Source organism: Kryptolebias marmoratus, linkage group LG6 (assembly GCF_001649575.2).
Source record: "Kryptolebias marmoratus isolate JLee-2015 linkage group LG6, ASM164957v2, whole genome shotgun sequence".
NCBI lineage: Eukaryota > Metazoa > Chordata > Actinopteri > Cyprinodontiformes > Rivulidae > Kryptolebias > Kryptolebias marmoratus.
Window position 1 is genome coordinate 6911417 of NC_051435.1, and position 22299 is coordinate 6933715.

The window sequence follows — 22299 nt, forward strand, 5'->3', positions numbered from 1 at the left end:
CAATACAAAAGGTGTTTTTACCACATTCATCAGGAATGGTACTCTGTGTTTTGGAATTTTTATGAATAGGAACAAAAGAATCGAGCTCTAATCGCATGAGAAAATCGTGATGCATTTAGGAAGCCATTGTGTTTCTGAGCCACAGTATTAATGGTTGTTAAACTTTGAGGCTGGTGATGCAGAGTGAATGAGTGCTTTAGCTACAATTTATTTTAGTGATAGTCTATTGATTGTTCAGTTTTGTGAAGCTCCTATAGGTACTGCGTGCCTTGTTAAACAGCCGCAGCCCCAAAAGCTGCATGAATTTGACTTTCTTTCTTGTTGTAGTTGTTTTGCTAATGTCTAATTGACCCAGTTAATGAACTGTCGCTTGGCAGGAGTTTTTAGTTTTACTTGGCTGTCGGTGTATCATTTTCATTCATTGATGTGTCACACCTATCTTGTTGACGCTAATGAAGTTTATCCCAGCTAATGTGAGAAACAAGATACCCAGGACCATGTTGACAGCCTTCGTATTCGGTTTAAAATGATGATTATATGGCTTGCAATAAGCAAATGTGTGTCTGTGAACCACCTGTGAGTGTTTGCCCACTGTCTGCAGCTGCAGCAGCATCTCAGGTGTTTTCTGCTGGGATCTAACTTGTCAGTCACACACTCGTAGCAGCACCTGCCATCCCCAGAGACGCAGGCCTCAGCAGCGCAGTCTATTTGACTGTCTGCCTATCGAACATTTTTCCTGCTGCTCTGAACACGGGGCTGTTCAGAGCAGGATGTGGCTACAACGGCTATTAGCTCATACCCCTGTGGATCCTCTGAGGAAGCACAGCATCTATGACCCTGGAAGCTGCAGTTCCTCCTCTGATGAAACATTAATGTTTTATTTGTTTATTTTTTTATTGTTATTTTCCTTCTTTTCTTTATTAGCTCTCTGTTGTTTCAGAGTGCAGCTGTTTTCTTGCAGCTTTGCAGTTGGTACTATCTGGCTGTGTGATCACGGGGCTTGTGCAGTGCTCATTGTTTGGAGTTTCATTTGCAAAAATAAGTTGACAGGATTTTTATGACTTGGTGGTCTGTGTTGAGCTTTCTGGCAATATATATATGCATATTTTATGCTAAACTACCCTGAAATGCACATATTTCCTTATGTTTCCTCCTTTGTGAGGTTTAAAAAGTCTGTAAAGCTTTGTACACATCACTGACTATAAACAACAACTCTGTGAAGAGCAGGAGTGGGGCAGTATTTTTTCATTTTCATTCAGTTTCTCATCTTTGTGGGGATGTCATCATGTTGTTTTGGTTTCCCCTCAGGAAGGAAGAGCCACCGTGAACCAGGACACCAGGCTGGACAACAGGGTGATTGACCTCAGGGTAAGTTGCTGCCAGAACTGAGTTGAACCAGGTGGGAAAAAGGTGAAAATGGGCCAAAGCTGACTAGTTTTATTTAAGTATTTATATTTGAATTTAAACTTTCATCTGTTACTTTGTTTTTGTGAAATTAGTGACTTTATGCAACACATTTATGCAATGCATTCAGATGTGCTTCACCTTGAAGGAACAACTCGTTTTGTTTGTTTGTTTGTTTGTTTTTCTACAGCAAACATAAAGCAAACTATCTAATGCCATTAAGGGCTGAGCGAACCTCTGCATGTCAGATGTGAAAGTGTTTGTCTGTGATTTAGCGGTCTGTTGCTATAAATCTCTGTGCGTGGGGTGGATGGGGGGGATGTGCGAAAACTATACTAGCACCAGAAGGCAAAGAGTTGCAAAGTTTGTCATTGTTTTGATAAGTATGGATGATACGGCTGGCAGGAAGGCACAAACACCACAGCACAGAGGCACGCAGCCCAGAACTCTCACAACAACACCTGTTTCAGCAACACATTGCACTTTGAGCTCACAGACGAGGGTCTGTCATCAGTTTTGCACTTAAGAGCACAGTGAAGCTGTAAAGTGGTTCCCACACTGGCAGACAAACACTCCAAGAGGGACCTATAAACCTCCTGTAAGAATAGTTCGGTTCCTCTGAAATTCCCCTGGTGCCAAACTTAAACATCAGGTGTTTCACACAAAAACAGTGAAAAAAATGTCTTGTGTTCATTTAGTTTGTGAAAGACAGCTGGACTTTCAGGCAGCTTGGGCTGTCAGTAAGTCAACTAAACTGAACCAATCCTCTAATCCTGCTGCTGGTGGTCTCTCAGCGTAAACAACATGTTGAGCTGAGAGCTTAACCATCCTCTATGGCCGTAATAAGATCATTTTTAGTTGTGCTTTTGTTGCAAAATGTTTGATAAATTAAATAAATGACTCAGAGAATCTAAACGGGCAAAACAACAGCATGCATTCAAACCAGAAAAGTTCATTTGCATTAGTTTTTTTTTTCTAGGTTATTTTGGCTAAGAAATTTTTAACCTTTTAAGCTATTTTGACAAAAAATCAAAGTCTCTTTTTTTACAGGTGTACTCGTGGCTCATACTGTACCTATATCAGTGACTCGTGTGCACGATGGCGAGAAGCATGAGCAGACTGAGAGTGCCAGCAGTCTATACCTAAAAATATATAAAAGAGCATTCTCGCTTAAAACCACAAAATTGTGGGCTCCAGTAAGGTGGCTGTAGCAGCTGCTGCTGCATCTTTAATTTCCTACTTAGTAATAAGGTGTTCACAGGCATGGAGGTTTTCTTTTTTCTTTTAAAGTGGATGGATCGGTGGGTCGTCTGTCTCTCTTTAAAGACTGGAGCAACATCTACATGTCTTCACCTTTTAACGCCTGATAAGATTTAATTGTTGCATCATCGTTTTCAAGACAAACAAGCTAATATTTAGAAACAACATACATGAACTTAGAAGCAAAGTGAATCTGCAATAACTAAAAGTTCATGTTAGTTTCTTAACATGCAGAGAAATGGTTTAATAAACATATTTAAGTTTTTACAAAGCCATCACATTTCCTAGAATACGTCTTAAATAGAGGTTTTCTGAATGACTTACTTTTGATGTATTTGTGAAAGAATGATGCGACTGTAACTGCTGGGACTGGAGCTGTCATGACCTTTTTGTCTGACAAAACTAAGGGTTTGTCTTATAAAATAAAAAATGCAAATTTGAACATAAAAGTTTAAATTTGTGCACATGCTCCTTGTGCTTAAACATTTGGGGTCATTGCTGTTAGAATAATTGCTTCAAGATAAATTGTTCAAAAGTAAAAGTTTTATTTTTATTTTTTAAGTAGGTATTCCATGTTTAGTTAAATCTATGAATAAACTATAACTTGAGTAGACAAGGGACTTCGTTATGTGGCTTCAACAAAAAATCTAATTTTTTTTTTGGGCTTTGAAACCCGGTTGTGGCATTTTTATCACCGCATCTGGGTTTCAAACCAGTGCCGTTTGCCACTGAGAGGTACGTCGCGTTCAGGTACATGTAATAAGGAACCGCAACATCAGAAGAGCAGCCAGTTTCAGGATACTCGCTGCTGCCTACCCATCCACCGTCACACCACCTCTCTGCAGACGTGCTGTAAACAGGAAGCGCTTTCGAAGGTTTGAATGTAGCCTCGCTCAGACTGGCTTTGAGTCTGTTTTCCCAGATTTAACGAGGGCCTCTGCCCAATGCGTAATACGTGACAAAAATGAGTCGTAGCTGTTCTGCTTTACCGCTCTGCGAAGATTCTCATACAGTTTTTTTAAGCAGGAAAGTTTGATGTTTTTCTTCACTTCTTCTTTTTACCCATTCTTTTGATTTCAGCTTCAGATTTCTTTCAGACAACCCTGAAGCTTTGTCTGCAGAAAAAGAAGCTTTTCAGTTTTCAAACGCTATCACTTTCCCCCTCTTTTTCTTTTTTTTCCCCCCTCAACATTCAGTCATCTGAAGCCTACTCAGATTTGGACACATTGTAAAGATGAGGCTACAAGGCAGAGAGCTGTCTTCATGGTGATGTGTAATAAACAGAGTTAGAAGCCAGTAAACTGTACACCTGAGATGAGTCAGTGGCTTTCAGGGGAGTTTACTTTTACGTATCTTTTTCTGTGCTCTGTCAGTCAACGTACAACTGTGGGGTTTCTACAGGTTAGATTTTAACAGTAATCTCCTGATTCACTTTGAAAAGTTCACACCCCTCATTGCTTTCAGTTTTTACATTGATAATGATGGGTTTTAGGTTCCCGAGGCTCTTGCTGGGCTTGAACGCAGGCCTTGCCTTTGCCAGCAAATTAATGTTTCAACCTTCATGCAGACAGAAGGTGCAAGTGGAGAAAAAAAACAAAAAAACTGTCAGTCTTGTTTTTGCACATCTGTTATGATTGTGTAATGAATCCAATGAATCACTCCAAGTGTGGTAATGGCCCCTCTGCTTGTGGCTCAGTATTTTATTTGTGTGTGTCTTTCCTCCCAAAGACGACCACCAGCCAGGCCATCTTTCGCCTGCAGTCTGGCGTGTGCCAGCTTTTCAGAGACACGCTCACCAAAAAGGGCTTTGTGGAGATTCAGACCCCCAAAATAATATCAGGTAAAAACCCACTCTTTGTCATATCTTTCTTTCACTTCCTCTGGGGAAAACTGAAATTAGCATGTATAGATAATACAGTTTTAAAGATATTTCAGGGCTGGCACACTTGTTTCCATTCTCCCACCCATAGGTGTCCCGTGAGTCATCGTGCGACAGTTATGAAGCCGACTTCCTCTACAGACGCTTCTCCGTTACAGATTCAAATCATGAACCAAACCCAAACCTCTCAGGAGCAGTTTGAGTTGTAAAACCAAAACAGTCATGCACATGGATGTTCAAACTAACAATAGTCGGTGTGATATTTTAGAGAACTTCAAATCGATGAGGATTTCAATCCAAACCGGCTGTGAATTTTAATGCACCAGCCTCTCTGCTTCCATATTTTCACACAGTTCCAATTTGACAGAGAAGGCTCCTTTTGAAATTATTCCTGAAAGAAGTTGTCTTGCTTTGCTGTAAGAGGGAAAAAAAGTCTTCTTGCCACTATTCAGTGTAGAAAAATTTGAGCTTTTAAATGAATCGTATATTTTATCCTAATATTTTCTCAGCTCAGGCTGCAAAAGGAGACTTCACATTCTAGTGAAAAATGTTCAATTTCAGCCAAAATGAGTTGTTTAAAGTAGATAAATTTACTGAAAATAAACACCTAATTATATGAATGACTGGATGCTTAAATAACTATTCCACACTGCTTTTTAAGTGGAAAGATCGTGTGTTACATAAAAGCAGAGTAGTTGTTTGGTCTGTGGCCTTCCACGTGGCTCTTGAATTTGAAATGATCTCGCTTCCTCTTTTCTCACAGAGCCAATGGTTTCGACGTTGGTTAGATTTAAAAGTGGCGCTCTTTTCTGTTGGCGGCACCTGTGAATCAACACTGTGTACTTTTTTCGCAAAACCGCACCTTCCTGCATGCCTACGCCCATCGCACATGCAGTGCGTACGGTTTGTGCGGTGTGAGAACCCCCACCCTGCTTTTTGACGGCTCGAGGATATCAGATTGTGCCCTGTGACGTCTGTGTCAAACCGAGAGCTGCAGATGTGTTATGCATGGCTGCTCCACGTTCTGTAACTCTGAAACTTGTTTGTTTTGAAAAACATGCCAGACCCACGTGATGAATGTTTTTATAGTATGACGTTTTTAAGGCTATATTAGACATATTCTTATTAAAAGTCACCGTAAATTGACAAATCTGATCTTAAATGGGTGATTTATATCAGCTGGTTGGGTCAAGGTTTGGAGTTTGTCCATCACGCTCCTGGACTTTGCAATTAAGTGGACATTTGTGCCATGAGGCAGCAAAAAAGATCTCCCATCATTCCTTAATAATGTCTTTGTCCCTTTCTAGCTGCCAGTGAAGGTGGTGCAAACGTCTTCACGGTGTCTTACTTCAAAACCAGCGCCTACCTGGCCCAGTCCCCTCAGCTCTACAAGCAGATGTGCATCTGTGCTGACTTTGACAAGGTCTTCTGTGTGGGTCCAGGTAAAAAAAAAAAAAGAAAAAGCCTCCCATCTGACACCTGAAAGTACTTACAGGCAAAACAGGCAAGATGAGCGGCAAGAGTATAATGAAAAAGGTAGACCCTATTAACTGAGATGACACATTTAAAATTGCTCCAAATGTGTTTAAGATTGTTAAATTTTCCCAGACATCCCCCCGGTGCTTTTTACTGTGGTCAGAGCTTAGTCTGTTAGTGACACAATGGGACTTGTAAAAAGCTTTATGTATAGAATTAAGAAAATCTCCTGTTCTTTAGAATGAGCAAACACTGCCACCATCTGATTAGTTTAGCAAACAATTTTATCATTTGACTGTATATGCAGAGCATTTGTCCTATTCACAATTATCTACTTTAAAAATCTTGTTTTTGATTTATAGTTTGTGTTGGATTCTCACCTAAGATAAAATCCAACCTGTGGGAAGAATGATTCATATTGAGTATTCCAGTGACTGGGCTGCAGTGTTTTATCTGTTCCTGTGTACCTGCACCAGAGACATCAAAGGCCTTAAGGTCATTACTGACTTTCAGGCGTCATTGTATTTGCTGCGGTTGCCTTAGTTACAGTCACACTGAATCAGCACCCATTCAATAAAGGGAACTGGGATCAACTCTTTTACAAAATCCCAGTGGCCACAGGGACAACTTTGTTCAAATGTAGCCTCCACATCCATGCACTGATGGTGGGCTATCTGAAAGAAGCAGAAAAAACCAGGTCCACCGTGGAACAAATGTTGTTTGCTCTGAAGAGGAAATGTCACAATGTTTGGTGTTGAAATGTTTTTTTATAATTGTTCCACTTTGTTGAAACACATGCAGACAGTTTCCAGGCTGATACTTTGTTCACGCATACTGAGGCAGAAATAGTTTTTGTTTTGTTTAGGGTTTTTTTTTTTCTCTCCAACCTTTCAGTTTCTCCTTTTTGCTTTATTCTGACACTGACATTAAACGTTGAACGATTCAGTTTTCAGGGCTGAGGACTCCAACACCCACCGTCACCTGACGGAGTTTGTGGGTCTGGATATTGAGATGGCCTTCAACTACCATTACCATGAAGTGATTGACTCCATCACTGACACCATGGTGCAGATATTCAAGGGCTTGAGAGACAAGTAAGACATGATGGGGATTTACACCTACAGTAAAACTGACATCTTCTTAAACATGTTTGTTTGAAGTGTGACAAATGGACAAAAAATCACAACCTTCATGCCTCATATGCTTAATTTAAATTAGTTCAACACTACATCTTAGAGTACGTCTGTGCTCCTATAAACATCTCAATCTGAACAGCATAGAAAGCCCAAGTTTTAAATGTTCATTTTTACACAGATGTTACGTTGTACATTGTGTTTTACACAGAGAATATTGTGTATCTGTTTTTATCACCGAGTAAATAAAAAACAGGAGGTATTTGTGTATTTTTAGTGTGACAATAAAATAATATTAAGTCCTTTTTCAAAACCTCGAGAATGTGGACAGATATAACACTGAGATTGTTCTGTTGGTGCTACTAAAGTAAAGCTTTATGGCGTAGAGTTTGATAGCAAATACATATTCAGATACAAATATACAACAGATGCAGCCTTTAAAGAGAGAGGTTGTAAAATTCAATCTATTTTTATGGGAAACCTCTAAAGATTAAAAAAAATGTATTACCAGCTAATAGATAACAGTGGAACACGTGCAGTTTGTTTTATAATGGAAGAATTTTTTTTTGTTTCCTATTACAACTCATCTGAAACTGTATGTTTTAAATGAAACATTACCTATAAATATGTGTGGATTTGCATAAAAATCCAGTAGACAGAATGTTGTGAAATAAATTCCTGTAGATTAGATGTTTACCTCGCACTTGTCTCAAGGATTATTTTACAAAACAGCCAAAAATGACAAAAACCATCATTTTGCTTGTAGCATACGTGTTCTTTTCTGTGATGGAGATTAGTAATTTGTTCCAACTCTGTCAAACCAAACCGTGAGACGTGGCTTTATTGCCTCCTAGTGGTGTAAAGCAGCGCGGCAAATGATTAAATGAAACAAGTTGTCTTTGAATAACTCTGCTGTATACCAATGAGAAAAAACAGACAAGAAGTCAAAGTCTTTAAAGTTTCACTTCATTTTGAGGAAGCATAGGTTAGACTAAATACCAACAGGCTGAAACTGATTCTGCATTTGATATCGTAGAAGTACTTGGTGTTTGTTCGCTTCAGCTTGTGACCACAGTTCCTCTTTTTCAGGGTATCTTAACTGTTTTTTGTTCTCATGATTTTCCAGACAGTTTCCTTTGACGTACGAACTGTTTTGAAGGCCCTGATGACTAATGTTCCAGCTCACACGGGCACTTTTTTGTTGTTTTAAGCACTTTTGGCCACACAAAAGTCTTGATTATCACAAGTGCGATTTAAAAAAATATCTAGGTGGTGTTTCTTCTGTATCTATTGAAATAGGGTTGTTGTTTTTTGTCTTTTGCTCAACTAGCATTTGCCTTTTTATTTGTGTACTATCAAAGGGATTGGAACAAAGATCAAGTTTAGTGAAATATTCAAAAACTTTAAGGACTTCATTACTAAACATGGAGTGTGGTCTGTGCAAAAGCTGTAAACAACCCCATTTTTTTTATTTTCTGCTTCCAAGGACTCAGACTTTCTCATCATTTTTTAAAGTGTTCTTGATCAATAATACTCTCGGCTTTCTGAAGGTCTTTCAAAGTCTGTCTTTGAACTTTGGCTGCTTTTTCTCTTATTTTTTGTCCAGTTCTTGTGCCCGACCATGACAGCATATTGTGCGGTGTGCTTGATGTGAGGCCTGAAACACTGTCCACCAGATGAACAGCATCTGAAAGTCTTGTCTTTAGGAAATGGGTTATGTTAGATTTTTTTCCCTGACACAAGAGTAGAGACATGTCATCCTACAGTTGATCATTGGCTGTCAGGTTTCAAGCTAATAGCTTTATGGGATTCACCTTCTTGTTGCTAAAATTCTATTTTCTGCCAAACTGTGTTACCTTTGGTGTTCTTTTTAATAGATTCAGATAAACCAAAGGGCAGCTGGTAACAAAATTCCTACAGATCCATTTTAAAATGGGATCTTTGCTAAGTTCTTATGTCGATATAACACTGTCTGGTTTATCTCTTGAGGTTAGGAGTCTTTTTATGCTTAAATGATTCATAAGTCAAAGAAACTAGACTTTCTTCTAAAAGAAAGAAAGTATGGTTCAGTGAAAGCAAAAAAGGAAAGGAATAAGGGAAGATATTTACAGTGTTTTGTAATTCAGTAAATTTCAAGGTGAAGTTTATGGCAAATGAGCTCATCACATTTTCAGAAAGTTAGCTGTTAAATCTGGATCATTGGAGCAAACTGTGTGTAATCAGTTCTTAATCTGCCTGTGTGTATGTGTTTGTGCACCAGCTTCCAGACAGAGATTCAGACGGTAAACAAGCAGTTCCCCAGCGAGCCGTTCAAGTTCCTGGAGCCCACTCTTCGGCTGGAGTACACCGAGGCCGTGGCCATGCTGCATGAGGCCGGGGTGGAGATGGGTGACGAGGATGACCTCAGGTCAGCTTGCATCACACACCTTGTGCTCTGCAGGACCACACGTCTGGTCAGATGGTTAGATTTGATAAAAGCAGAAGTCAGAATTAACAGGAAGAGTTCAAACTGAGGTTAGCACATGTTTTCTGGAGTGATCATACGTGCATTTCACCTCAACTGTTCACACTTACTGCTTGGAAAGAGATGATGTAAGTAGGGAATAGGGTAGATAGGGAGGTTTATACTCAATTTTAGAAAAAAAAACACTATTTAAGTTAATGCTTGTTTTTGTTGTTCTGCAGTACACCCAATGAAAAGCTGCTGGGTCGTCTTGTCAAGGAAAAGGTGTGTTCAGATTTGTTTCATTCACTGAATATCAACCAGTAAATATTATAAAAGCTAAATATGAATACTGTTTAATGAGCTTCAGCAAGTGTGTGTTTAAAGTTGACATTATCATAACTACACGAGGCCAAAGAACTCTTCTTTAAATATTTCTGGAGGTTAAAATACAAATTAAACAGCACCATAGAAACATAATCAATCTTTTTTATTATTATGTTGATTAAAAACAAACAACATACATGACAGACATTTATCCTTGAGTTGTAGTTCAGAACATTCAGAAAGTTACAAACAAATTCAAAAGTCTTTTAGGTGTTTTATTATTCACACGCATTGGTGCATACTATTCCAGTGTTTTCATTCTTTCACAAGAATGCAGCTGTTTGTTGTTTATACCTACCTCTTGTTCCTTTCTCCTCAGTATGACACTGATTTCTATGTGCTGGATAAGTACCCTCTGGCTGTCAGACCCTTTTACACGATGCCCGATCCCAACAACCCTGTAAGTGTCTCACTTATTCATAAACACAGACAAACCCTCAAACACACTCTTGTCAGCTGCATAGCAAAAATACCTCCTAAAGAATGTAACATTACACACTTTTCCTGATTAAATTTTTGAATAAGTTTTTGTTGTGACTGAGTCAAAGACAGAAAGATGACTTTTATTAACCCCAGCCTGGGATATTTTTTTGTTGCAGCAACAGATAAAAAACAAGAGAAATTGAAAAGATGATAATCAAGACAGTGCAACAAATGGATTGACAACTGTGCAAAATATAATTAAATGTTGCAAAAAAAGAAATTAATTGAACAAATAAAACTTTTAATTGTTAAAAAACAGACAAGCACAGGTTTTTTTGTACAGTCTAATGGCCTGCGGCAGGAAAGATTTCCTGTTCTGGTTGCTCTGACAGTGGGGTAATGAGGTTTAACTTTGTTATTAATGCACTTAGTTCTAATCTTTTTAAGCAAACAAAGTTGAGCTAAGTCTCATATCTGCTGCTCCGAATATGTTTCTCAAATCTGTGTACTGCTTACAGTTATTTTCATCTTGAACAAAACATATTTATTATAGTTTTTGTTTCAAATGTTGAAGTTTTTTTTTATCTTCAACTATCAGATACAAAGACTGACTTATCAGGGCATTTGTTTTTTAATGTTTTACAGAAATACTCAAACTCTTATGACATGTTCATGAGGGGAGAGGAGATCCTGTCTGGAGCTCAGAGAGTCCACGACCCTGAGCTGCTGACTGAACGGGCTCTGCATCACCAGATCGGTGAGACAAACTTACACTTGGGTTCAGAAAGAAAAGATAATTTAGAGTGATTTGTCTCCCTCTAGAGGCAGAGTTGCAAATAAGCAACAGGCTTTAGTTGGATTGATGATTTCTTTTTTTTTTCTTTTTTTTTCTTTTTTCTTCTCGATAACAACTACATGTCTTCTCTTACGATGTTCTAGATCTAGAGAAGATTAAGTCGTACATTGACTCCTTCCGTTATGGAGCTCCCCCACATGGAGGTGGAGGCATTGGTAAAGAAACAAAAAACATACTGTTTTTTATTAACTCTTTGTAAAATGTTATCATAATGATTTTAAATGGTAAAAGAATTCCAAACTGCATTGAGTGACCGAACCATCATCCTTCACAGGCCTGGAGAGAGTCTGCATGCTGTACCTCGGTCTCCACAACGTGCGTCAGACCTCCATGTTCCCACGTGACCCCAAGCGCCTTACACCTTGAACTCCACACTCTGGACGAACACAGTCCCCCGCTGGACTAACACAGACAGATGCCGTTGATGGGAACTACTAATCCACAGTCCAGAAAGGGAAAAGTTTAGGAAATGGTGGCACCTTTTGTCTCTAACACATCACTAAAAGCTAATTAATAAGAAGAATAAAGAGGTCAGATCAGTGGGGGTGAACTTTATTGATTTGTCTGCATAGTTTTCTAAACAACAACTAGAAACAGATGAAGTAAACATAAAGGAATTGGTCACTTATTCACGTAGGATGATAGAAGGCTGCACACACCTCATGCATCTTCTAATCAAAGAGAAACACCCTTTAACACAGTCCTTCCTACTACCAGCATAGACCTTGGATTAATGATTGTGGTGTTCAGCAGCATACCTGTAACTTCATGTTTTGTAAGTAATTAAACAAAGATGATTTAAAAAAAACTAAACTGTTTTGTCTTCATGAGAGAGTGAAAACTTAGAAGGATCTTACTCAGAAGGATCACTCCATAAATTAATACATTAATACATTTGATAGATGCAATACTTCAGATTCCTATTTTGTTTAACATGCAAATAAATATTTAGTTGCAAATACACAGTAATGCAAGGCCGAAGTGTCTGTTTTCTTGTTTCAAACCGCAGCAGAGTGCTCCAGTGTTGCTCATATAAATAAAACTATATACAGTAAGTCAAAATACTCTGGTTTATAAACATATGTAACTTTACAGAGAAAAGACATTTAAACTCTTTAAGGGACAAAATATTCTCCCAGCATTTATTCAGTTGCAGCTCCGCTGATTTGAAGGATGAAGAGGAAGATGTTAACGATATCAACATAGAGGGAAAGGGCTCCATAGATGTACTCCTCCGGGCTGATGGCCAACTCCCGATTACCGATGAGGAGCTGAGTGTTGTACACTAAAAACTAAAGGAAGGGAGAAAAAATGTTCTCATCAAAACATTAGGACTGACGTTTTTCAACCACAGGTTGGAATTGTAGCATGAGGCCTACAAGCAGAAAATATCTTGGATTACGGCTGGTAAATCTTCTAAAAGTGTCTCTTTTTTCATTCTAAGTTCTAATTCTGAACTCCAAACATTGCAGGTCTTTGTGCCTTGATCACTTATGTCCAAAGTAAATCTTCCTAACACTGTGACTCGTTCAGATCCGTGACATTTAATATTGATTTTTCATGTCAGAGACGGTCTCGGTGGACTTTTTAACATTTACATTTCAATAAGTAAAATTTTCACACAATGCTTCACTCTCTGAGGTACTTGCTGCACAACACTGCTTTGAACTAAAACCTGTGTTCTAAAAGTCTTATCATGTTGGTAAAATATGTGGAGTTTGGATTCCCTGGTAGGTTAATGAAGGATTATATTGCTGCCACAGGTTGCTCAGCCATGATCCTCAGGTAGAATGATCATGAAAATAATCAACCTACATGACTATATCTGACATGTCCACTGTATCCATGTTTATTAATGTGCATTTTACCTAAAACTATAAAGAATAAATGCTGCCGCTATAATGAATTATATTCTTTTTTTATTCAGGATGGTTCATTGCTTTTTGACGCTAAAGGGGAAAAAGAAACACTGAAGCTCCTTCCTCTTTGCAATTAGAAAATGAGTTCAGATCCTTTCATGGATTCCAAGTTATTTAAAATGCTGCTTTTATTTATTTTTGTCCAGTCCTTACAGCTGACTGTAGAGGAACACACATTTGGTTTGTTTAATCCACTCAAACCTTTAAATATTCAAGCATAAAAATCCACACGATCTTCAGGGTTGAGCCATTGTTGTTTTCTGATTTTCAAAGGCCTTTCACTTATTTAGTTTCCTTCACAATTGTTAAAGCTTTTTATGATTCGCATGATGCTGAGATTCACAAAAAGTCAAGATCATGTAGAAGAACTGGTCTGAAAATGAGTGGAAAACGCCCAAACCTTAGAAAAATCTGAAGAAAGCCTGATGAAATATTTCCAGATTCAAGAAAGTCTCTTTTGAAGCAAAACATAAAGAAAGAGGGTTACCTAGAGACCTTTGCACAGTGCTGCGTGACCATATAATGTCCCTGAACTACTGGACTGACCCAACATGAAGACAAGCCCACGAATCTAAGGCTCTAGAAATAGCAAGCTGTCAACATGTTATTTAGATCCTGCAAGATATTGTGTAATCTAAGACTTTTATCTCGTTTGTTACTCAGCAAAACCCTTGTAGCACCAAGATAAAATGCCCTCCTTGAAATCATGTCAGACTCACCAGAGTGTAAACGATGGCTCCTATTGCAGCGTAGAGCATGTGAAGCCAGGGGACCTGTTGAGTGACATAAAAAAGGCCTCTGAATGTGAAATTGGTCACACAGATAGACCCTTCTGAGCTGCTGCCGCCGCTCGCGCCGAGCAGCATGAACACAGAGAATAGATCAAAGCATCTGACATAAGAGTCCTCACATATTGGAAGGAGAGCACGATGGCTGTAACAATCCCAATGATCATGAGCAAAACAGCCGCGATGCAGAGAAATCCGCCGCAGGAGGTGAAGTCCACCTGTGATGAGAAACAAGTCATTAAGAGGATGAAAGGGAAGCTAATGTGCTTCAAGCCACGAGAAGGAGCAGTGAGAATAATTTGAAGGAGGATCAGACTGAGTTTATAATTTAATAAAAAAATAAAAAAGTGTGTTGGATGTGTCATGTACCAGCCAGGAATGTAACTTGTGTATCTTGAGTTGCATCAGCCAGAAAAGTTGGATTCACATCTTATCCCAAAATGTTATAAATATTTAAAGGATGTCAGTGCCCCATTGTAATGTGAGACAAAGGAGTTCTTTTACACGGACAACAAAGACATCCTCTGACAAGCCACAGGCTGCTGAGCTGCAGTGCAACAGTTTACATGTGCTGTACCTTGGTTTGGAAGCAGAACACTGTCACTGCTATGCACACTGCGGCTGTTATTCCCATGGCCAGAAACACTGCTTTTGTTTCATAGTAGCTGGAAAAGAGACACGTGTAGTGATTAACGAAATGCACACGTACAGTACAGTGACACATCGCATTTGAGTGGAGCCCCAAACAAACCTTGAAATGGCTCCAGCCATGTAAGAAAAAGCCACCGTCTGTAAGATAAAATGAGTAAATATATTTATATATCACTTTTTAAAACCAGCTACATGAAATAAAGTACAATGAAATTATAAAATACAAATAAAGCACTGGCTGAGACAGAGGGAAAAAACAATGCGAAAACATAAAAGTAATATAAAAAATTGACCTAAAACTGAAATATTAAACACAAAAACATTTGGAAAAAATGTTGGTTTTCAGCTGTAATTTAAAGCACTCTGGAGAGCTAAACATCCATATTGTTTAATGCATTGTAGAACAGAAGAATGACTTTAAATTAAATCCTGAATTTTACAGGAAGCCAGTGTGGAGAAATAAACATGGGATGATATGAGAGCAAAACAAGGTCTTGAGAAGAGGTCCTGCCGCTAAATCTTTGGACTAATTGTAGAAGAGAAAAGTTGTCTTGGTTTAAACAGGGATGGAGGGAGTTGTAGCAGTCTAGACTTGATGACACAAAAGGAATTACAGTTTCTAGTTGTTGAAGCTTGGCTCTGTTTCTCATGTGGAAGTAAGTGGACAGATCTACAGACTTAACATGTTTGTCAAATTTGAGTTGTTGGCCAAAGATGACCCTGTAGGTTTTTGACGAATGACTTTGAGTGAATGACAGATAGAGATGTGATGTGATGTGATGTCATCCAATGTGAGGCAAACAGCTGTGAAGAACACTGACATTTGGAGAATCATAATAGACAGGTAAGTTTGAGTATTGTCAGCATCGCAACGATAAAACACAATAAATCTGTGTCAGCTGGTCCAGGGGATTGTATACTGCATAACAATGAAATGAAATGGGTTCAAGAACACGTCCCTGAGGAAGAATTATTATCAGTCACAACAGAACGTCCTGTTTGAAAGGTAAGAAGTAAACCACTTGTGATCTATACCAGAAATCCAGAACATAAAAATAATGTGGTTTTTTTTGTCTCCAGAATTACTTTTATTCTTTCATATACATTAGCTACCTTTAATTTGTTGTACTTTGCCAACTATTAACTCGAACACTAACTCCTTGCAAAGATTTAGATCGACTGGACACCTGATTTATAATCAAACAGACAGTACTTACAAATATTCCCAGTAACACCAGATTAAATGGGAAACGCCTCCTGCACAAAAACAAGACAACATATCTTTAAAACATGTTAAAAAAACAAACCATTGATGGATATGATCGCATCCAGGCTAAGCTCGTGCTCACCTCGGCTCTTTGCAGCAGACGAGAATGCAGTAAACCAAAAAGAACACCACACTACGAAGAGATAAGACAGTCTGAATGTTACTGTGTACTACAGCAGTACAGGCAAACTAAAGAGAAGCAGTTTGTATTAACTAGTTCCACTAAAAGTTGAGTTGTTGTTGCTGGAAAGTAACTCACTAAGATATCCAGTAGATGACGGGGTAGTTGATGACAAACGTCCTCACTGAATCACTGTGAAAACACAGATATGATCTTATTGGAGAGCACATGGCTTCTCGCCTCTCGTTAAGCAGGAAGAAGAGCTGTTTTATTAGAATGGATGGGGCGACTTACACAAATGTGAAGACAGAAATGACCGAAAAGGTGACCGCAAGCTGCACGGTTAAAATTAAGTAAACCTGGGCACAAATATGTAGATTAGATTAACAGATTTTCCACTAATAATTTGAACATCAGTATGTGTGCTTGAGGGAGGAATTGGAACAAAGCCTTACTTTTCTGATGAAGGCATGCCGAATGGATGTGCTTTCCCACTGGCTGCTGATCAAATCCTCCATGTCTCCTGCAGAATGAAGAACAGCAGAGTAGTAGTTCAGAAATAACGGAAGAGGAGAGGGATAAAAGTCTGTGTGACGTCCTCAGAACCTGGGTTGGATGCAGGCAGTCCTGCTGACAGAGTGGCGATGGGGATCCCAGATGGAGAGAAGCCGGGGCCTGGATACATGCTGGACTGTCCGTAGATGCCCCCCTGGCCCCAGTAACCAGGCGGGCCGGGACACATGCCAGGGCTGGGGCTGTAAGTGGGGGGTGGAGGAAGAGGAGCGCCATGTTGTGGCGGGCCAGGAGAATGATCAAACTTGGGGTGATGCAGTGCCTCCTCGTAGGACGGAGGAGTATCGGCTTTAGATGTCATTTATCTGGAGCACCTTTAAGAAACGACAGGTGGTAAACAACTGCATCAAAATGACAGAGTTTAGTATGTCTATATACATATTTACAAAACAAACTGTACTGTTAAATTGTCATAATTAGAGAATAAAAACTACAACAATAACACTGCAAATATACCACATGAGAAAAGATCAATCAAAAAACACTGACTCAACTATAACTCTCCTTTTAAAGTAAAGTCTAATCAGAATTTTCTTTTTTTAACACGAACAAATTGAACTTAAACATCGAAGTGGCTTACCTTTCAGCTCTCGTCTGAGATGGAAACACTGAGCACCTCAGTCCTCTCTGCTCAGAGGTCTGACTCGCTCCACAAGAGATGTCATCTTTGTAACCGGATCCGTTCACTGAAACTCACACTGCTGTTTCTCAGAAAGCACGTAGACTGGGGGCCCGGGCTGCTCTTCAAAAAGCCAAAAAAAACAACAACCTGATGCTGAGAATGTGAGTTTTATAAGATGTTAGACATAATGTCAACTTTTCCTCACAGTTTTTGTAATTGTTCTTTTCAGTATTGTTTTAGTAAATAATTTTTATTGTCTGTAATTACACTCTAGAGCTATTATGCTACAAAAATGCTACAGCTAGACTTAAAAATCCTGTAAATCTTCCTAAAGCAATGTCCCTGAAACTTTACATGATTCCTTAAATTAAAAAATACACACACACACACAAGGCAAAAATAACAACACAGAGAAAAGCAATTAATTTTTAACAGGTAATTGTTAAATTTCAGTTAAGTTGTTAAAACTATTTTTATAATATTCATCCATTTTGTGTTTGTGAGAGAACTTGGCTTACTTGTTTTTCTCCTTATATTAGGTTTGGTTTTGTTAACCAGTAAAGACTTTCTAAAGCCTAAAGACTTTCTTCAATTGAAGAAATACACTTTGAGCAGCTGATTTATGCAATTTAAAAAATATATTATAATCTATCAATAAATTGTAAAATAAAAAAAATAAAAAAATAAAATAAAATCACAAATAGTTTCCAAAAATACAGAAAAATTCTGGAATTGAGTTAACTGAGGCTTTATATACTGCGATAAAAGCAATATATGACAGTATAACATTGAATAAATGAATGAATGAAAGAAAGGGATCATATAAAAATAGCATATCTCTTTTAAGACCGAGCTAAACTGTTTTATGTAAGGAAAGACAATAATCCTGTTTTCTAAGTCTGACACCAGATTTTCCGAGATGTCATCAAACGCATCGGTCCGTTGCTGTGTCCCTTCAGTAGATCCAATTTAACATCGACCGTAGGCCACCAAGCGGAGCGTTCTCTTCCGCGATCCAATCTAACTCTCAGCCCAAGTCATTGTCTCAGCCGCTCTTGACGTACGTCTGGATACGTCATCACGTTCCGCTCAGAGGCTATGGCGTTTCCTGACTGGATGTTATCATTAGCGGCCACTGCATCTCTTTTCTGTTTCTTGTGCTTGTGTGTGAGATACAGGCGGGCCACACGACTGTTCTGGAGCAAACTGTTGAGGACCATCATGGCCCGGACGGAGAAGCCGTTGTTCCGAATCGCGTGAGTTCCCAAACAAGCAACCAGATTTTACATTTTCCATCGATTCCGCATCGTAGTTTAGCCACATAATGTTGTGTTTTTGTTGATTCGTATCTCATGTTGTTTCCTATATGTTTTTAAAATTCTGGTGCAAGGCCCTTTTTTTCTCCCCAACACTGATCAATTACAGCTTTTATTTGGTTTATCTGCTTTGTTTACACCATCGAGACGCTTTAAAAAAACAACATGATTTTGCCTTGCTATATTCATTTGTTTGTGTGTATAGATAGTTTACTTCTCAAAATATGCAGCATGTTATCTTTGATTTGTCTTATTGAAGATTAATCATTTCAGAAGTTCATGTTGTTTTTGTCCCCCCTCCTAGATACACACTTTACACAAGAACCAGGCTTGGTTATTTATACTACAAGAGACAGATGAGAAAAGCCAGAGAAAACCACCCAGCTGGACATTCCACATGTTACCCCATGGAGTTCAACGGTATGCAACATTTAGGAATACATGATAATATTTAGCAGATATCCTTAAAGCTTGTATATACTCCATTTGTCTCTTTCTCCTCACAGGTATTAAAATAATTCCCATCTCAGTGCTGTCTGACAACTACAGCTACCTTATAATTGACACGGCCTCTAGTGTTGCAGTTGTTGTAGACCCTGCCGACCCTCAGACGGTCCAGGTGAGTCCCTTTGCACGCAGGACTGACTGCGTCACACAGTGTTGATGCTATTCAGATTTAACTCTGCTTTCTCCCTCGAATAAACTGTAAAAATGCAGGTAATTCTCCTTCAGAAGTCATGACAATCCAGAGTGTTTGCAGCTTTTTTTGTTTCGTTCTTGCTGCAGGCCTGTGTTTAGTTGCCAACTCATTCATCAATACTGCTGCAAGTACATGTCAAGGACGTGTTTGTTCCTATTGATGCATGGGTGCGGATAACTTGGCAGCCCAGTCAACTTATTCACAACTAGAAGCACTGGGAGAGTGCAAACCTCCGCCCAGACCACGTGTCAAACTCTGCTCCTCGGGGGCTGATCTCCTGCACGTTTTAGATGCGTTCTTGCTTTAAAACACATGGTTTAAATGGCCGACTTGTGGACGTGCTCCTGGAGAACGTGATGATTTGATGAGGAGGTGATTAAACCATTTGGACCAGAAAAACCTAAAACTTGCTGGAGTTTGACACCCCTGGCCTAGACCCATTATCGCTGCGATGTCCTAATGAGACTGATGACATCATCATGTGGTGTCGTCACTGTATGCTGAGGAAATCTGAGATTGCAAACCTCCACCTATGCAATAGAGTCGTTAAAAAAATTGTAGTATCCAGATCGTGATCGTAAATTTAATGATTTGTTCTTTGTAATAAATTCAGCATTTTCCTGAAAACCTCATCTAAATCCATTCATCACTTTTTGAGTAATCTTGTGTGCAGACAGACAATGAAACAAACGCTACAGAAAACATGACCTCCTTGACAGAGGTCAACAAACTTCATCTATTGACTGTCGGCCGCTGAAGGGCTACTGCAGCTGTGCCTTTGCTAATTAGCACATCGTGTCAATGGATTCTCAGCAGCATTCACTGTTAGCAAAAAAGTCAAACTGCAGCTGTGTAGCTGTCTATGTGCTGCGACTGTTTGCAGTATTTCTGAGGTGTTGATTTTATATTGTGAGTGAAGGTCTAACAGCGCTCGCTGTGACATTTCAGGCCGTCCTTGAAGAAGAGGGAGTCATTTTAGAAGCTGTCTTATGTACACACAAGCACTGGTGAGTCCAACTATTTTATCATTTTTGTTATTGTGTTAAAAATGTTATGTAGACATAATAAGGTCATAAATATGCTGTATGATGGATTGTATCAGACATTGCTGTGGTCAGGAGTTAGTTTCTTTGTACAGAATGTATTTTTTTTTAATATTCTAAAAGCTCAGCCTTGTAACTTGAATAAAGCTGTAAGGTTTTAATGAACTTTCAGATGTGTCATTTAAAGCACAGATATCCACATCAGTTCATCAATCCTCTGCTCTCCTGTTAACAGGGACCACAGTGGGGGCAACAAAGGGCTGAAAAAGATTCACAGCTCGTGTCGAGTGTATGGAAACGCAGCTGATAACATTCCCGGTCTCACACAGTAAGCTTCAGTTTATAGAAGGCAGCACAGACTTTTTTTTTTTCCTGCAATGAGTCTTGTCTTGTTCTCTCTGTCAGCACTTGGAGCAGCTGACTTCACAGTAAATTATCAGGGTTCGATAAACTTCTCTGGTTTGTCCTGGGGTGGTTTGGCCTCAACTCAAAGTGTTAATTTATTTTTTTAGTGTTTACTTACATGTCTGTCTTTTGCCAGGGTTTGTTTTTTTATTTATCCATCTGTAAATTACAGGCCTCATTATTTAGTTGTAGAATTGATCCAATGTACAGAAATGAGACCAGTTTGATGGGATTTCTCTTTTCCTTCCCAGCCCCCTCACGCACAAAGACTCTGTAATAGTTGGTCGAATGCACTTTAAAGCCCTTTTCACTCCTGGACACACAGTGGGTCACATGATCTACCTCCTGGACGGCCAAGCGGTCGGCGCCCCCTCCAGCCTGTTCTCTGGTGACCTGGTGTTCCTCTCAGGATGTGGTGGGTTTATGCTGCATTTTTGTGTATAATTATTTATGTGTGAATAATTCCTGTCTTACACAACCAACAGCAAGGGGTTCACAGAATCCTACTGATTATTCCATGATTACCACAAGTTCTTAAGCCTGCTGAAAACAGTATAAAAAGATAATTCCTAGGCTGTCAGATGATGTTAAACAACATATTCATAAGAACAAAATTTACAAATACTTACCACATGTCTAGTTAATTTAAATAAGGGGTAGTTTTTATTTATTTATAGCCTTTATGGCTTCAAAGTCTTCTGTTTTTTACAATCTGCATGTTTCAATCAGGAGGAAAAACATGGCTCTCTGTTGATGCTCTGTATCATTATTGTTTTAGCTGAAATACAGGAAGTAATGAAAGACTGGAAAGATTGTGAAATGTCTAAAAAAAAAAAAAAAAAAACAACTGCCGTGAAATAAAACACATTTTACAGACATGTAAGTAAATGTTTAACTGGTAGGTAGCATCAGTAAATATAAAATGAGCAACGCAGAAAGCGCTTGTTTTACAGCGTCCCATTAATTTTTCTAACAGGATCAGTGAACATGTGCTTTTGTTCGTAGATGCCCTGTTTTGTGCTCGCAACACCTCGTTAATCTGATCTTATTGTCTCCAGGGAGGATGTTTGAGGGGAGTGCCACAACAATGCTTTCTTCTCTGGACACAGTCGGCTCCTTAAGCGACGATACTCTATTATGGCCTGGTAGGTAAATCTTTTCAGCTGTCAGAGATAAAAAGGCCCTTTCACACCTGAGATTCATAACATTAATGGCTTCATCGGTCTTCTGAAGCAACAAGATTCAGTCATTAACACACAGAATCTTTTCTTTCTTCTTGTTAGTGTATTGAAGGAGTAGACACTGTTTTTGAAGACATTTTGCTTCTTATCCAAGGAGCTTTTCTCAGTTCAAACTGAAAAGGTTCAAACTTTAAACTACAGTGAGAACTGAACAGGTGCAAAATGCTTGGTCGACAACAATATCAAGTTTACCAGAGAAGATGCTGACGACAACAAGCTGCCTTTCTTGGACTGTCTGGTACACATGGTCGGAGAGGACAGTCTCAACATTGAAGTCTACAGGAAACCAACCCACACAGATCAGTACCTTCTGTTTGACTCTCACCACCCTCTGGAACACAAACTCTCTGTCATCAGAACGCTACAGCATCGGGCCGAACACGTCCCCACAA

General features: G+C 39.0%; 3 protein-coding genes across 4 annotated transcripts in view; 2 read left to right on the plus strand and 1 right to left on the minus strand.

Moving 5' to 3' along the window:
• The window catches only part of dars1 (aspartyl-tRNA synthetase 1), a 27971-nt gene extending 15902 nt beyond the window's left edge, over positions 1-12069 (plus strand). The window contains exons 9-18 of the mRNA XM_017420750.3: positions 1309-1368; positions 4393-4504; positions 5851-5985; positions 6966-7113; positions 9413-9559; positions 9838-9880; positions 10302-10382; positions 11051-11162; positions 11345-11416; positions 11536-12069. Coding sequence (XP_017276239.1) covers positions 1309-1368; positions 4393-4504; positions 5851-5985; positions 6966-7113; positions 9413-9559; positions 9838-9880; positions 10302-10382; positions 11051-11162; positions 11345-11416; positions 11536-11627 — 1002 coding nt within the window. The 3' untranslated portion in view covers positions 11628-12069. The remainder of the gene's footprint in view (positions 1-1308; positions 1369-4392; positions 4505-5850; positions 5986-6965; positions 7114-9412; positions 9560-9837; positions 9881-10301; positions 10383-11050; positions 11163-11344; positions 11417-11535) is intronic.
• Positions 11756-18205, minus strand: LOC108238561 (protein lifeguard 3). Of its 2 annotated transcripts, XM_017420751.3 has the most exons (12): positions 17161-18205; positions 16614-16894; positions 16463-16530; positions 16302-16366; positions 16146-16199; positions 15969-16019; positions 15837-15876; positions 14720-14757; positions 14546-14633; positions 14091-14186; positions 13900-13953; positions 11756-12553 (listed from the first exon to the last, which is right to left on the minus strand). In XM_017420751.3, exons 2-12 carry the CDS (start codon positions 16879-16881, stop codon positions 12404-12406), a joined length of 972 nt encoding a protein of 323 aa, XP_017276240.1. In that variant the 5' UTR covers positions 16882-16894; positions 17161-18205; the 3' UTR covers positions 11756-12403. The 2 variants fall into 2 exon arrangements, with proteins under 2 accessions (XP_017276240.1, XP_037831961.1); XM_037976033.1 differs by lacking the exon at positions 17161-18205 and having other exon boundaries at positions 16614-16982.
• Positions 18206-18267: 62 nt separating this feature from the next.
• Positions 18268-22299, plus strand: part of pnkd (PNKD metallo-beta-lactamase domain containing) — a 9695-nt gene continuing 5663 nt past the window's right edge. The window contains exons 1-7 of the mRNA XM_017420607.3: positions 18268-18458; positions 18823-18938; positions 19025-19137; positions 20167-20225; positions 20497-20589; positions 20918-21081; positions 21725-21811. Coding sequence (XP_017276096.1) covers positions 18301-18458; positions 18823-18938; positions 19025-19137; positions 20167-20225; positions 20497-20589; positions 20918-21081; positions 21725-21811 — 790 coding nt within the window. The 5' untranslated portion in view covers positions 18268-18300. The remainder of the gene's footprint in view (positions 18459-18822; positions 18939-19024; positions 19138-20166; positions 20226-20496; positions 20590-20917; positions 21082-21724; positions 21812-22299) is intronic.